Genomic DNA, 17,102 nt, shown 5'->3' with positions numbered 1-17,102 from the left:
GCCCTCAGCAAGGTTGGTTATCAAGGATAGAGGGGTCTCCACTCCAATTTTTGATAACCAGCCTTGGTAAAGCAGACAGCAGGGGGCTGATAAGGGGCCATGGATATTGGCCTCCACCAGCCCATCTATTAGATGTGCCAATTTTGGCATTTGGCTGGGAGAATTTCTCTGAAATCGCCGCTGCAATGTGAGATTTTTTTCTCAAGGTGCTAGCAGTGTTCTCAGGTCACTGCAGCCTCAGTGATCTGCAGTAACCTCAATGACATCACTGGTAGTTACTGAGGCTGAGATCGCAGCAGCTTATTCTCCAGTGGTTCTCAGCCTGGACGGTCGCATCTTGGCACCATCCAGTTTGAAAACTTTATCCCCCAGACATGGTTTATGGCGTGGGACAGAATGACGGACAGGTGAGGGATATTGTTTTCTATATTTGTTTCAGAAGACAAGGGCTTCGTTGGAATGGGCGTTTTGTTGTTTTTAAATACAAATGGAAAAGTATGTTTTAATTTGATTTCAAATAAAGGACTTTATTCTGGCTGTGTCTTTATTTACCATACAACTATAGGATTAATAATGGATAGGTGTCTTATAGACGATTCTCCATTACTAATCCATGGGCTTGCAATCGATGGACAATACAAAAGGTGACAGCAACCCAACAAATATGAACTCCACTTGCCCACTACTACAGTGAGAAGAGCTGGGCAAAGCGCAAGAATTTGCGCATCTAATAGATGTGCCTTTGCCGGGCTGCTATTTTTAGGCTGGGTGGCCCCTCCAATATCCATGGCCTCTTACCAGCCTGAAAATACCAGCCCCCAGCTGCATAGTTTAGATTGGCTGGTCAAAAATGGGAAGGGACCCCACTCCAAATTTATATATATATCCCCATCTCGAATTGGGGACCCCTCTATTCTTGATAACCAGCCTTGCTTAAGCTGACCTCTGGCTTGCAGCACCCAGCTGTGAATTTTGCCTTGCTGGTTGTGAAAAATATGAGGGAAATCACGCAGTTTTTTTTGTTTTGTTTTTTTAATTATTTATTTACAGTGCAGGCTGATGAATACTCCCATCAGCCGACGCCAGTGACTGGAGATAAAATCTATACCTCCAATCACAGCTGCCCACTCACGCTGTTTTTTGAAAGCATGGGAACCACATCTGTCTGACTGGTGGTGATGATTTTACTGCCGATCATAAGCAGCATTTGCCATGCTGTCATGCACATGATAGTGCAACAAACATTAACAAGGACCTCCTGGTGAAGTCAGTGTTCAATGTCCATGCCCAAACAGTAGACGCTGAACTTTACTGTCTGGATCCGCCCATCTCTACTTGGAACTCGAGTTGAGCAGGTCAGAGTGTCCATTCTGCTTGATTCGAGTACTGAGTACTCGAGCAGCTTAGGGTATGTGCACACGTTGCAGATTTGGGTGCAGAATTTTCTGCACAAAATCTGCATCTTCTGGCAGATAACTCAGGTGCAGATTTGATGCATTTTTCTTGCAGATTTTGTGTTTTTCCTGCAGATTCAGTGCAGATTTCATGCGTTTTTACCCCTGCGGATTTCTATAATGGAATGGGTGCAGAAATGCTGGAGATCTGCACAAAAGAATTGACATGCTCCTTTTTTCAATCCGCTGCGTTTTCCGCACTATTAGCACAGCATTTTTTTTCCTATTGATTTACATTGTACTGTAAATCACTTTGCGGATCTGCAGCGTTTGAGTGGAAAAAAACACTGCGGATCCGCAGTAAATCCGCAACGTGTGCACATAGCCTTACTACTCGCTCATCACTAATTAACAATCAAGCCATTTGGCACCTGACGAGTCACCCACTTCAAATAAAAAAAAGGCAAAAAGTATTCATCTCTGCAGCCACCATTACAGTGCTTGCATGTATAGTTCAACATGAAAAATTTGGTGCAAGAACACGAATGCTTTAAAGAGGATATTACGACAAACGGACATATCAGCTTTGTGGGGAGGAGAGGGGAGGGTAAATGGTTCTTCTTAATTAAGGTCACATTTGGCTGTCACAATGGGTTAATACTTTATGCACTCAGTGAAGTTACCTGTAAATCTCTCTCCAGTAACAGCAGGTGGTATCGGTGCCATGTGACAAAGGCAGGTCCTTTATGAGATAAGTCAATAGCTTTAAATGGACGTCCTGGCCCTGAAGGACAAAATAAAAAATACAGAATACAATTTTAAAACCAAACTTAAGTTGGAAAATATAAAGCATACAATACTGAGTAATTGTATCGCAGCACCAGAGGTTTTGTACAAGGATAAATGAGTATGGAGACACGTTTTCTTTGGGACAATCAATTGATTAATTAGATGTCAGTTTAGTAATTTGATAGAACCGCTTATGATTAGCCTAGTAAAGCAGACTAATGATGCCGCAGGGTTCAGTTCTAGGTCTGCTGCATTTTAATGGCCCATAGATTGTTGAACAGAATAAGATATTGATCTTTAGGTGCATTATGTTTGGAAGATGTACGAAACTATGAAAAGGATTCATAAAATTAAATATATAAGACCATGGTAAATTAGGCAACAGTATTTATCAAAAATTTAATTATGATAATTGTAGTATCACACATGAACCATACACTAAGTGGGAAACCATGGAGAACTTGCCTCTGTTATAGGGGACTCCAATACAATAGCCATTTATCATATGAAATGTAGAAAACATGGTAGATTATGATCAAGACTGACATTGCAGAAACCAGTCTAATGAACATGTTGCTTTTTTTTCTGCGATGCGATTTTTTCGCGGAAAAAATCGCAACATTTGCACAAAAAATGCGGAATACACTGTAAATAATAGGAGGCATATGTTAGCGTTTTTTTCGCGTTTTTATAGCGAAAAAAACGCTAAAAATCCTGAACGTGTGCACATGGCCTTAATAATGGGCTCACTGGAGAATGATATGCTAAATTCATTAAAGATGCATGCAACTTAATGAATTCCGTGCATCTTCACTGTGGCGTGCGCCCCACCAGTAGTGCTACTCCAGTCAGGGACGGAAATAGCATTTTTTGGTGCAAGAAATGTTGTCAATTTTAATTAAATTGATGTGGTGGGCATAGTCATGATCTAGCCTCAGCGCCTCATTTCATCAGCGCTGCTTGAATCTGGCAAACAAATGCCAAAAATCAGAAGAAAAAAAAAGTGCATTTTTTTGTAATTCCAAAAAACTATAAGTGGTTATTAAAATCAATATATACTTACAGAATACAGTAAATTCATGCAAGTAAGCCATAAGTGACATCTCTGCATTATGAAAATGTGATTATTAAGCTTAAAATTAGAATAACTATTCTCAATTCTTCCCAGATTTACAACAAAAGGAGAACTATGGGGCCAGTTTGTCAGAAATTTAGCATAAAACTGTTTTAAATGGAAAGCTTAGTTGTGCAAAAATGTAGCTTTTAGGCATTTTACCACCAAGCATGTGGAGCTTAGTGGAAGGGGCATAGCTAACCACGACCTAACAAATCATCATAATTTTTCCCACATTAATGGCGCACATTAAGTGGGTTGTACATTAACTTCACAACCATCTTTAAAATAAACATTTCCCCCTTGTAATATCAAAATAACACTCACTTCGTGCACATAGAAATTTCACATGAACCATGAAGCCAATGTCATGCAAGCCCCAGGAGAAATTATTGTAATTTAACAAGGGGTACTACCTCCATTTCAAAAAGGTTTTGTTCAGGTAGTGGACAACCCCTTTAAAATGGGAAGATTTAGTATACATCATGAGGTAGTGACATGCAACTAAAAGATGCACCAAATTTGTTAATAGGCACGTGCTTTGTAATGCGTTGGGTGCATCTCATCACAGTAGACTCTTCTGTAAAACTAGGGCACAAAATGCCAGCTTTGATTAAGTGTTTGTCAAATCTTCTAAAGGTCACAACAGAGATGTATCCATTCTACCAAAGTGGTCCAATAAGATAGGCCATTGGAAACGAATGCTATATGCCACATATTGATAAGCATTTCCTTTAAGATGCCAGGCATGATAAGTTGAGCCCACCTTCTCAGAGGAGTCTGGCTGTGTCTGATAGTCAGCTCCCCCAACCCCTTGCAAGATGCTCACTCTGCATTGACATTTGGAACATCAGGACTGAAGTATGGACTGCACAGACATTTAAAGTCTTTGGACAGTCCAGAAGTAGTTAAGCAACCCAACTAATATGTATGACCATCTGTGCCCTGCAGACGGTAACGTAATACAGTGAAGCTGAAGTGATGGAATGAAGTTGACTGAGTTTATTCTAATTTGAACAAAGACATAAAATGAGATTAACAAACCTAGCAGTGTGTCTCTGACAGAATAGTAATGTAACCAGACAAAGAAATTGTAGATGCTGGTGTTAACCACTTGTGGGTCAGTTCCATTTGGGCCAAGAAGTCCAAGCCAATGCTGGGTAGCAATTACGTAGTCCGGATGAATGGCATTCTTGGCACGATCTAGAGCATCTAGGAACTGGGCTCTTTCCTGAGGCGTTAGGGAATGAATATTTTTCCGAACAACTGGTGGCTTCTTTTGATCACAGTTGGGTCCTATCCAGCCAAATTGACATTCTCCACAATGGTATCCTGCAAAGTTTCCTAATAATGGAACAAAATTAAAGTTATTTTAATCAAGAAAAACACAATTTCATTAGCATAATAGGTTGCAAAACTGTACTCTGCAGCTGCATGTTTATGGAGGAGTCAAGAGAGAATAGCCCAATAATTTAGTCACCTCCTAACAAATATACTATATAGTCACCAATACATTAGTGTTACATTACACAGTGGTGTAAAACTCATGAATTCCTCAAAGCTGCTAGGGTAAATGTAGGACACAAAAAATTTTATACTTTGAGTTACCCTTCAATGGAGAAAAAAAAAAAAAATAGATACAAAACAAAATTCACTGCAATTAAGTATTACATCTATGGAAGCAGGTCCTTAAGACGGAACCGGATACATTAAGCACAAAGTGATCTACCAGAAACATGTTCTACATATGTACAAAGAAGCAAGAACAGGAGTTGCAAGTATAGAAGCAAAGCAAATGACATAAGTACTGGCAGTGCCGAGCACCGATATCATGCAAGATGTACAACATGACCAATACCACCAACACAAAGCTCTGCCTCATGCAAAAAATTGGTTGTAGTTACCTGAAATCCCTGTTTATTCTGGGCTTAGCAGTTCAGGAGGCAGGTCTATCTGACTGACAGACATCCCTTTATAAATATGCATTCTGAGAGACATGTCACTCATGAGGACTACCCAGAGAACTGCTAAACCCAGAATGAGCAGGGATTTCAATGGATACAGAACTAGTTCTGAGAAATGCGTCTGTGGGAAAAGATTCATCAAGTTCTCCAGCGTCTCCTACTCCAACATACTGACCACAGCATTACTAATCTGACAGGTTCCCTTTAATATATTTCATGCTCGTGTACATATCTGTGAGCCTCAATGTAAAGACTTCAATGCTTTGTTAAACTCAGTCATGACTAACGACAACTGAAGACCGCACTGGCAATAAGGACATGACCAGGGAGTATTTCATTAATGAGGCATCTGTTGAGAACAGTTTGTGGTAGCACATTGTGCCATCCGTCCAATGTACATCGCTGCTGAGGCTGGGAGGAAAATACAAGTGACTACTAAAATGCATTTCAATATTTTTTTACTATGGAGTCAAGTTGTTAATTAACCTTGGCCAATTCCCTCCACATGGTCAAAAGGCAATACATCTCATACAGACATATGGGAATAAAGGTATGTAGCAAGACACCTCCACAATGTTAGATTCCCTAACTAATGCATTTTTTGGAGCCACCTAAATGTAGAAATACAATGGGGGTAAAATAGCTTGTTGCATATTTAGTACCATTAGTGAACGAAGGTTGAATTCAGACAGCCATATTTCATGGTCCATGTACAAACATCCGTAGCAGGAGCCATGATGGATCTCCCAAGCTACAATAACAGTCTCGTCTATGCCTATGAGGATCGGTTGGGGTCAGAAGAAACGCAGTCAGACGTGAAGTCACAGTCCATACTCAGACCAAGATCTATACATATCTGAATTCAGCCCACATGAAATGCACTTGTTGTGGAAAAATTCAGTCCCATGTATATGCAAATACTTTTACACCCAAAAAGACAAATCTCTTCTACGAGCATTATCTTTATTGGCCAATTGTTTTTGGGGGGCATAAAAGTATTTATGGTACATTGATTTTTCTGGCTAACGTGACATCAAATTATAATTCTTTATGGTACAGACTAACTAGTGTAGCATTGCCCTTTAAAATCACCCATTAGATTGATTTACAACATCCCCTCTGTACAATGACTGAAGGCTCACAAGGCGGGATATTTTACCAGTACTAAGACATTTTAGACCGATTTAATACATGGGTTCATGCTATTTCATGCCAGGCTACAGCCCGATTACATGAAGGTGTATGGTGAAATAAAACCCACTACAACTAATGCTTTAAGGCAGCATGTATTAGGTATGGAGTTTTTACATTGGCATCTACATGCAGAGAGACCCTGCAAAACGTTATTTTTCAGGGCGAGTCCATCTGCAGCGGTTCTGTGGTGGATTTGTGACAACTTTATGAACATGAAGGCAAAACAATGCAATAAGTGGCCACTAATGCAGCCATTGCCAAACTACGCAAGAAAGCAGCTACAGTCCATCTGTAGTAATGGCTATACAGAACTGTCCTATGGCATTTTGATCCATAGTTTGGGTCAGCATATGTAAGCCAGCACAAGGAGCTGAGCAAACAGCAAAAAGTATCATGAAACCATTGCAGCTTTTCTGCATGTTAACTTCTAAATACTGAAGTAGAGTTCTGCTGTCTGAATACAGTAAAGACGTATTCCGTTCTCCATTCAAATATTATTATCATACTTGATTGCAGTTTGTAAGGGTTTAGAATTACAAATCAGTATACATATGCACACATTTAATCCTGTGAAATACACTTCTGGCTCATACTTCCCACAGAAATATTACAATAAGTTTGCAGCCTGTATTACCCAAACGTGAGGTGGACACCGCCTCAATGCTCGAAGGGATGTTAATCATGTTAATGTTAAATTATGACTAAGTGATCCATGTGTACAGCCCATAAATCTGATACGAAGACATCTACAGTCACTAAAAATATGATAAAGTCATAATTTGTATAAGTTTCTTCAGATCTATCTAGCTATCTATAATCCAGAAAAATGAAGGCAGCTTGAGAAAGGTCCACATCCTGGACTGAAACGTCGCACATGGGCCAATAAACCACCTTTATTTTTTCTATTGGAGTGCTGCCTTCATTTTTCTGGATTATAGCATGAGGTTTGGTATATACCTGGAAGGATTTTTTGCACCCTTTGTTTTCTTTTGGTGCTGCTTTTTGTTATCTATCTATCTATCTATCTATCTCTGTTCTGGGCAACCCTGTCAGTCATCACTAATTCTAATCCTGCCATACCATCATTTACAGCTTCAAAGGGTTATTCACAGAAAAGAAAAAAAAAATCCCCTAGTCATTGTGCTAAGTTAATGGAGCAGAGGCTAAGCATGTGCACCTCTGCTGCATTAAGGAACAGAGCTTCAAAGACCCGATTTTGAGATGGCTGTGGTCCCAGCAGTCTCAAGGCATTCCTCATTTACAGAATGAGAGAAAAAAAAAAAAATCTAATACATTTTAAGAATAATCTTTTAAATAAAGGAATATTCAAGATACCCGTAAAAAGGTAAAACATAGGGGGCTAATCCTTTAGGGTATGTGCACACGTATTTTTTGAGGGCTGCGGATTTTTCCGCAGTGGATTTCACAAATCCGCAGGTAAAAGGCACTGCGTTTTACCTGCGGATTTACCGCGGTTTTTATGCGGAATTTGTGTGGATTACACCTGCGGATTCCTATTGTGGGAGCAGGTGTAAACCGCTGGAGAATCCGCACAAAGAATTGACATGCTGCGGAATGTAACCCGCAGCGTTTCTGCGCGGTTTTTTCTGCCGCATGGGCACTGCGGATTACAGTTTCCATAGGTTTACATTGTACTGTAAACGCATGGAAAGCTGCTGTGGACCTGCAGCTGCAGATCCGCAGCAAAATCCTCAAAGTGTGCACATAGCCTTATGGCTAATCTTAGCCATAGGGGGCTATTACCTTTCTTAGGGCTCATTTCCACTTGCGAGAAACACGTCCGTGTCTCGCATGTGGAAACCAAGCTCTGGTGCTGGCACTCTGGAGCGGAGCTGTGCAGCTCCATGTGTTCCTATGCAGCCGCATGCTCCGCTCTGGAGTGCCGGCGCCAGAGATTGGTTTCCACATGCGAGACACGGACGTGTTTCTCGCAAGTGGAAATGAGCCCTTAGACAGCATATGAGGACCATCCAAATTGCGGGAACAGCAAATTGCAGTACACTGGACATCCTAAATCATTTGTTTTATCATGACATGGTGATCAGTTATCCCATCCAACACTCACATAATAATGAAAATAAAGCCAATGGTCCAAATATACTAATGATGTACAAGGCTGAACTCAGACATTCATGTATCATGACCAGAGCATGGACTGGGATTCCATAGACTGGCCACAGGTTACTCAACAGCTTTATATTTGCCTACGAGGCTTTTGGGTTAGTTTACATGGCCATCTGACTGTGCCCCGGTAGTTACAGTGTAAACCTAGTCCGGGCTATCTGCAGAAGTGACAAGTTTATAACAGCGGCTCACTGGAACAGATTTGGAGCATCTTGCTAGCAAATACGGAAACTCTACGTAGGCTTCATTTGGACGAATAATTAGAATTGTGGATTTTTAAAATCACTATATCCACAGCACCTTTTTAGACACTTGTTTTTATTTTCTCTTAAATTCACTATGATGTATGCAACACCCCTACAATATTACAAGACGCACACTTTTAGCCATCAGTATATTGCTTTTCTAACAGCCCAGTTTTACTGAAACTAAAAGGATTTTACCATGGATCCATAAGATAACTTATGTGGGAGGCGTGTACTGTAAACAATGAGATTAATTGATATACTACCAGATCTTTACAGTGACAAGAACATGAATAACCGTTTTTACAATGCAATCTGGAAGCTTTACACCACCCCACTTTGGTAGGTCATGGTGACTGCAATAAACATCCACACGTCCTTCTCAAGAGTTCACAGCACACTATACACAGATGATCGGTGGCACTTACCTGTACACTGGCACGTGGCGTTGTAGAACTTTAGCGGCCAGCGCTCCCGATCATCCACATTGCGTAATACGTATGGACCACTCCACGGATGCTCGTCTACGACTACAGGTGCGCAGCGACCCCGACCCTGCAGAACCCCACACACATTGCCTGGATCCGAACCCAGCAAAGGGCAGCAGCGTTTACTGACTATAGCCTCTACAGTGGTACAAGCCCTGGGGAACTGAGCATGAACCACCAGTATGCAGGACACTGGAAGCAGCAGAGCCCACAGACATGTACTAGAGTGAGCCATGTTGGCCGGGGTAGTAGTACTGGAGGCAGCAATCCCCACTACACATATACTAAGCAGATCTCAGGAGTTGTCATCTGCTGGGAGGACGTCTTTGTTAACGCCTCTAATTAATGGCCCAGCTATTTACTGCCTGTGTATCTACTAATAGCACTATTAATGATGATCACACCAGCCTGCCCATGACACACAGCTCACTTAAGAACTTTCTTCATGTGTCAGAACTATTCACGCACAGCCTCTAATCCTTCTCCACGTGATCCTGAGGAATTGGCCAGGCAGGCTTTTATACAGTGATGGAGAACACTTTCCCAAGCCTTTGTTCATTCACAAGAAAGCCTCAGCTGCCCCAGATTTTCTATTGCTCTCCATATGGGGAGGGGGGATTATAGCTACAAGCAGCGTTCATGTGCAGGGCATATGACAGACCTATAGGCAAGGAATGCACATGTGATTTTAGCTGATGCTCATGCAGTTTTAGTTACCAAATGTGATGGAGGCTCTTTTACACACCATGTGTATTTGGGGAGTTTGGGGTATATTTCTGCATCTATTTGGTAAATTAGATTATTTTAAATTTTTTTTTCCATTGTGTTTTTGTGTGTTTTTTTTACATACATTTTTATTGTGTTTTGATGCTGCGGTTTTTGTCTTTTTGGAATGTCACGTTTTAAACCTGCTTTACTTTTGATACTCCCTGGTACTTGGGTTTTGGCAAAACTTTATATAGTCATTTGGCATTTTCCACAGCAGAAACACACTAAAAATGTATATATTTTTTTATTTTTAGATTTTTGCATCTAATGCAATTCTATGGGGGAAATCCGCACATAAAACCTGCAAAAGAAATTGATGTGTTGCAGATTTAAAAAACCACATAACAGGTCAATGCATGCTTAGTAAAGAAAAAGCACAGTGGGCATGAGACTCTTGTCCACTTTGCTGGAACTGTAAAACACTGATTGCACAGTGAAAATACACACGATCAAAAACATAGATCAATGAGAATTCACCCATTTGTCTTTTTAGGCCATGTTCACACTTTCAGTATTTGGTGAGTGGGTGAAATTACAGAAGTGGTGACATGTTTCTATTATACTTTTCCTCTGATTGTTCCACTCCTGGTTTTGGCTTACAAACACTGATGTAAAATACTGACCATGTGAATGTGACTTAAAGGGTAAGCACCCATGTTGCACCTCCACTTTGGGCCTCCTGCAGTGGCATTTACAGCTACGGATATCATTGTGACACAGGTAGAATTTGCACCTACATCTGCACCATAATTTGAGATGTTGTGGATCTCAAATCCGCAGCTATTGCAAACATATTGCAACTTTAAACTCTCCTGTACTATTCTGGCATTGTAAAACCGCACAGGAAAACGAGACATGCACTATGGGAATTTACCCTAAAGGTACAAAAATATTAGCTATTATATCTCTTATCTGATGACCCTTCAGGAATATGTTAGTGGTTAGAAGTGGATGGATCCAAGAGAAAAGGCAAGCAATCTTCATGGAGAAATAATTCAAAAAGAAAAAATTCCGTAGATTTTTATATACAAACACAGTTTTTTTAAAGCTTAAAATTAGGTACCAGCAGTCACTTAGACTTGATTCACCTATTAATTGTGTCCAGACAGATTTTTATTGCCAGATCAGGACATAACTGAGAATATAATTTGCGCTGCAAACAGCCCAACAGAAAAACGCTGCACGTAATTTGTTTCTGACAAAGAAATGATAATATTCTATATTTGTCCATCCACAACTCCTAGCACTTTAAACTGCATAACAATTGTTACATTGTCCATTGGAGATTGGACCGAAAAGAAGAGAGTTATGTATGATAAAATCTTGAAAAGTTTATTAGAGAATTACATTAAAAAACATGCAAATAAAAAAAGTCATAAAACAGGGAGTACCTCTAGTGACATAAACATGCCGGTTATAAATCATTAATACATACCATACATACCAAATGAAAAAAGGCTCCAAAACAATTATTAGCATATATTAGACCTAGCTAATATGAAAATAGTCCACAAAAAAGGAGAACTTGCTGACAATCACTGTGACGCTACATCTGCAGTATTACAAGTGGGGTGATAGTTTCCAACAAAAAGTGCATGTGGGTTTCCATGAATATCCAAAACCTCTCATATCTATGTAAATGTGCAAAATTTGAAGAGTCTCTAATATAGAGCATAAAGGGCTGTAAATGCTATCATCAAACGCTCTTTCCTACCCAATGCTCGTGCATAGACAAACGTTTACTCATGCACATCTACATAACTAGTGCACTCTATTCTCTAGGACTACATATTGCCAGCTACTGTACCAACCCATATAATGGGACACAGTGCTTTAGAAATAGTATTACCTGGGAAATGTAGTGCTGTATACTATTTAAAAAGCGATTGCAGACCACTGGCATGTGAAGTCCCTCTACCCCGACGCATGTTTAACCACACGTTCTGCTTCTTCCTGGGGATGTGCCGGGGGTCTGCAATCACTACTCGCGATCCTTTTTTTTTTTTTTTTTTTTTGTGGGCTATTATCATATTAGCTCTGTCTAATATATATTAATTGTTTTATAGCCTTTTTTCATATAGTATTAATGATTTATAACTGGCATGTTTATGTCACTAGAGGTACTCCCTGCTTTATGACATTATTTATTTGCATGTTTTTTAACATAATACTCTAATAAACTTTTCAAGATTTTATTATACATAGCTCTTTTCTTTTCTGTACATCCAATTTCCTTATGGACATTATGACAATTGTAGGGGTAAAGAAAGGTTCGGAATTACAACTGATGTATTGGAAGCCAAAACTACTTTTATATAAAATCATGGAATCAGTTTCCTCTTAGAATTTCTGTAACCTGCTTGAGGATAACAAATCCAGCTTAGTTAGTGGCTGTAGCAATTTTCCCAGATCTCCTGGTCTGCGAGGGGGGGGTCTGTATGTAAACTATACCACAAAGTGAGCAATCTAGGATGGGCTGTGGGATCATTCCCAATGGGGCCAGGATGAGACTCAAACACCTCCTGAAATATTACCTTTTGTGAATTACAAGAGATATATATGATGAGGACCTTAATGACCACTGGCACACATAGAAATAGCAGTCTTTAAGGTGCCTTATTCCCTCATAAGAGTACAGCAGCCAAAATTCCCTTGTTGACATGACAGCTGCCGTATTTAATTGGTTAAAAGGGGGTTAAACAACCCACTTTGTAACCATCGGACCCCAGCGACCAGAATCGCTGGTGCTGATGGTTACCATGGTACTCTAATGTATTGAGTACTGCAGTGTATGAGACCAGAGATCAAATGCGACATGGCATTCACAATCTATTTAAGACAAATAGCGCTTTCCTTTCCGAGCCCTGCCATGTGCCCAAACAGAAGTTATTGACCACATATGGGGCATCATCGCATTCAGTTGCGTAACAAATTATGGGGTCCGTTTTCTCCTATTTTCCATTGTGAAAGTTACAAATTTGGGGCTAAAACATTTTCGAGAAAAAAAATGAAAATTTTCAATATGACGACCTAATGTTATCAAATTCTGTGTAAGCACCAGTGGGTTCAAAATGCTCACTACACCCCTCGATAAAATGCATTAGGGGTGTAGTTTCCAAAATTAAGGGGTTACTTGTGGGGGTTTCTGCTGTTTAGGCACCTTAGGGTGCGTGTCCACGATCAGGATGGCCGGCGGTATCGCCGGAGCGGCGAAGCCGCTTGGCGCTAAGCCCCGCCCCCTTTCTGGGACGCGATGATGCCGGATGTGTTAACTGTACACATCCGGGATCATCGCTCTCTCCCATAGCGCCCTGTGATATGCCTTGCGGGGACGCTGCGTCCCCGCAAGGTGTACGGACATGCTGCGGTCTGAAAAGACGCGCAGCATGTCCGGAGTCGCAGGGAAGACGGATGCGGGTTTCCACGCATAGTGGAGACGGGATTTCATAAAATCCCCTCCACTATGCTGGAACATCTGGACGCTGCGTGTTTGACGCTGCAGCTCTGCGCAGCGTCAAACACGCAGCGTTTACTGACCGTGGAAACTCACCCTTAGGGTATGTGTCCACGTTCAGGAAACGCTGAGTTTTTGACGCAGTGTTGAGCATCATGCATAAAAAAATGCAGCGTCCAGATGTTACAGCATAGTGGAGGGGATTTCATGAAATCCTGTCTCCACTATGCAGTAAAAGGCGCATGCGGCACACCCGAGAAAACTCACATGCGGCGCATCTTTTAAGGACGCAGCATGTCCTTACATTGCAGAAAAAACTCAAGGACAACGCAGGTGACCTGCCAGTGACCTCAGGTGCAGATTTGGTCAGGATTTTACCTGCATAAAATCCTGACCAAATCCTGAAGCAATCCTGAACGTGGACACATACCCTTAGGCCGGGGTCACACTAGACCGTAATACGGACGAGTGCTATGCGATAAAAAATCGCATAGCACTCGGCCCAATGTTAATCTATGGTGCAGCTCCCATCATCTTATATTTTCTCCACCGTATTTCGGATCCGAGGGAACTCGCATCAGGCTGCGATTGTCAGCGTATCTCGGCTGAGACTCGCCAATGCAAGTCTATGGGTGCGAGAAAAAATCGGATTACACACGGACCATGCGTGTGCATTGCGAGAAATACGCAGCGGTGTTCTATAGAAAAGCCGGTAATTCAATTGCCGGCTTTGCATTTCTCCTTCACAAACCCGACAGGATATGAGACATGGTTTACATACAGTAAACCATCTCATATCCCCCTTTTTTTTTGCATATTCCACACTACTAATGTTAGTAGTGTGTATATGCAAAATTTGGCCGCTGTAGCTGCTAAAATAAAGGGTTAAATGGCGGAAAAAATTGGCGTGGGCTCCCGCGCAATTTTCTCCGCCAGAGTGGTAAAGCCAGTGACTGAGGGCAGATATTAATAGCCAGGAGAGGGTCCATGGTTATTGGCCCCCCCGTGGCTAAAAACATCTGCCCCCAGCCACCCCAGAAAAGGCACATCTGGAAGATGCGCCTATTCTGGCACTTGGCCACTCTCTTCCCACTCCCTGTAGCGGTGGGATATGGGGTAATGAAGGGTTAATGCCACCTTGCTATTGTAAGGTGACATTAAGCCGGGTTAATAATGGAGAGGCGTCAATTATGTCACCTAGCCATTATTAATCCAATTGTATGAAAGGGTTAAAAAACACACACACACATGATTTAAAAGTATTTTAATGAAATAAACACAGCGGTTGTTTTAATAATTTATTGCGCTCTCAATCCATCAGCAACACCCTCGCTTGGCAAAATAATAAACGCACAAGATACATACCTTCTGATGTCCTATCACGTCCAACGAGGTAATCCATCTGAAGGGGTTAACTAATATTACAGGCACGAGCTGCGATAAACCACTCGCTCGTGCCTGTAATCCCCGGGTGCTGAAAGGAAAGCAGAGTGATCTATACTTACATTGAGTCGCGGTGATGCGCCCCTGCTGGATGTTCTCATGAACTGCAGCCTGGGAACTTTTTCCCACGCTCCAGGTCATATGAGGACATCCACCAGGGGGCGCATCACCGCGACTGAAGGAAATGTAGGTCAATGACCTACATTTCATTCATTCGCCGGGGATTACAGGCACGGAGCACAGCTGCATTAGCAGGGCTCCTGCCTGTAAAATATTTTAACCACTTCAGATCATGGATTACCTCGTGGGACGTGACGGTTCAGCTGAGGGTATGTATCTTGTGCGTTTATTATTTTTCCAAGCGAGGGTGTTGCTGATGGATTGAGAGAGCAATAAAATACTGAAACAACCGCTGTGTTTATTTCATTAAAATAATTTTTAATCATGTGTGTGTGTGTTTTTTAACCCTTTCAGACAATTGGATTAATAATGGATAGGTGTCATAATTGACGCCTCTCCTTTATTAATCTGGCTTAATGTCACCTTACAATAGCAAGGTGGCATTAACCCTTCATTACCCCATAGCCCACCGCTACAGGGAGTGGGAAGAGAGTGGCCAAGTGCCAGAATAGGCGCATCTTCCAGATGTGCCTTTTCTGGGGTGGCTGGGGGCAGATGTTTGTAGCCAGGGGGGGCCAATAACCATGGACCCTCTCTAGGCTATTAATATCTGCCGTCAGTCACTGGCTTTACCGCTCTGGCGGAGAAAATTGTGCGGGAGCCCACGCCAATTTTTTCCGCCATTTAACCCTTTATTTTAGCAGCTACAGCGGCCAAATTTTGCACATACACACTACTAACATTAGTAGTGTGGAATATGCAAAAAAAAGGGGGATATGAGATGGTTTACTGTATGAAAACCATGTCTCATATCCTGTCGGGTTTGTGCAGGAGAAATGCAAAGCCGGCAATTGAATAACCGGCTTTTCACAGATATCGCGCTGAATGAAATCTAAATACAGAATATATATATATGTGTCTCAATGACATATATATATATATATATATATATATATATATATATATATATATATATACTGTATATATGTTTTCCCGAACATTTGAACACATAAATCCATTAGATGTCGGTTTTGCAAGCTTGCGAGAAAATCTCGGCATACAGATGCCATACGGATGTCACACGGATGTCACACGGATCATTTGATGCGAGGAAATCGCATCCTCGCACTGCACACGGATCACTGTTTTTGAAACATTTGTGCGATTCTCGGCCGTGAAAAACGGACCGTTTTTTTATACGTTAAGTGTGTCCCCGGCCTTAGGGTGAGTGTCCATGGTAAGTAAACGCTGCGTGATTGACGCTGCAGCGTCAAACACGCAGCGTCCAGATGTTCCAGCATAGTGGAGGGGATTTGTTGAAATCCCGTGTCCACTATGCGTGGAAACTCGCACGCGGTGGCCCTGCGACTCCGGACATGCTGCGCGTCTTTTCAGATCGCAGCATGTCCGTACACCTTGCGGGGACGCAGCGTCCCCGCAAGGCATATCACAGGGCCCTATGGCGAGGGGTGCCATGATCCCGGATGTGTACTGTACACATCCGGCACCATCGCGTCCCAGAAAGGGGGCGGGGCTTAGCGCCGAGCGGCTTCGCCGCTGCGGCGATACCGCCGGCCATCCTGAGCGTGGACACGCAGCCTTAGAGGTCCTGCAAATGCGACATGGCGACTACAATTTATTTCAGCCAAATTTATGTTCCAAAATTTAAACACTGCTCCTTCTGTTGCAAAAAAATGAAAAGCTTCAAAATGATGCCATAATGTACCTGTGGGTTCAAAATGCATAAAATCTTGAGGGGTGTAGATTCCAAAATGGGGTAACTTGTGGGGGGGTTTCTGCTGCTTTCCTTCCAAGCCCTGCAGTTTGTTCAAACAGAGGTTTCTGACTACATGTGGGGCATCAGCGCGTTCAAAATAAACTGGGTAACAAATTTGGGGATCAATTTTGTAATCATATCCCTTGTAAAAGTGAAAAAATGGAGCTAAAGCAACATTTTAAAGGTGAAATTTTACATTTATATTTT

General features: G+C 41.7%; 1 protein-coding gene across 1 annotated transcript in view; it reads right to left on the bottom strand.

The window, feature by feature from the left end:
- Positions 1–9,928, bottom strand: part of DCT (dopachrome tautomerase) — a 96,698-nt gene extending 86,770 nt beyond the window's left edge. Inside the window, exons 1-3 of the mRNA XM_077297169.1 lie at positions 9,274–9,928; positions 4,342–4,641; positions 2,078–2,178 (exon numbers count right to left, since the gene is read on the bottom strand). Coding sequence (XP_077153284.1) covers positions 2,078–2,178; positions 4,342–4,641; positions 9,274–9,568 — 696 coding nt within the window. The 5' untranslated portion in view covers positions 9,569–9,928. The remainder of the gene's footprint in view (positions 1–2,077; positions 2,179–4,341; positions 4,642–9,273) is intronic.
- Positions 9,929–17,102: the final 7,174 nt, after the last annotated feature.

The sequence above is a fragment of the Ranitomeya variabilis genome, chromosome 3 (genome assembly GCF_051348905.1).
Source record: "Ranitomeya variabilis isolate aRanVar5 chromosome 3, aRanVar5.hap1, whole genome shotgun sequence".
In the NCBI taxonomy this organism is placed as follows: Eukaryota; Metazoa; Chordata; class Amphibia; order Anura; family Dendrobatidae; genus Ranitomeya; species Ranitomeya variabilis.
This window is presented reverse-complemented; position numbering and strand designations above follow the sequence as displayed.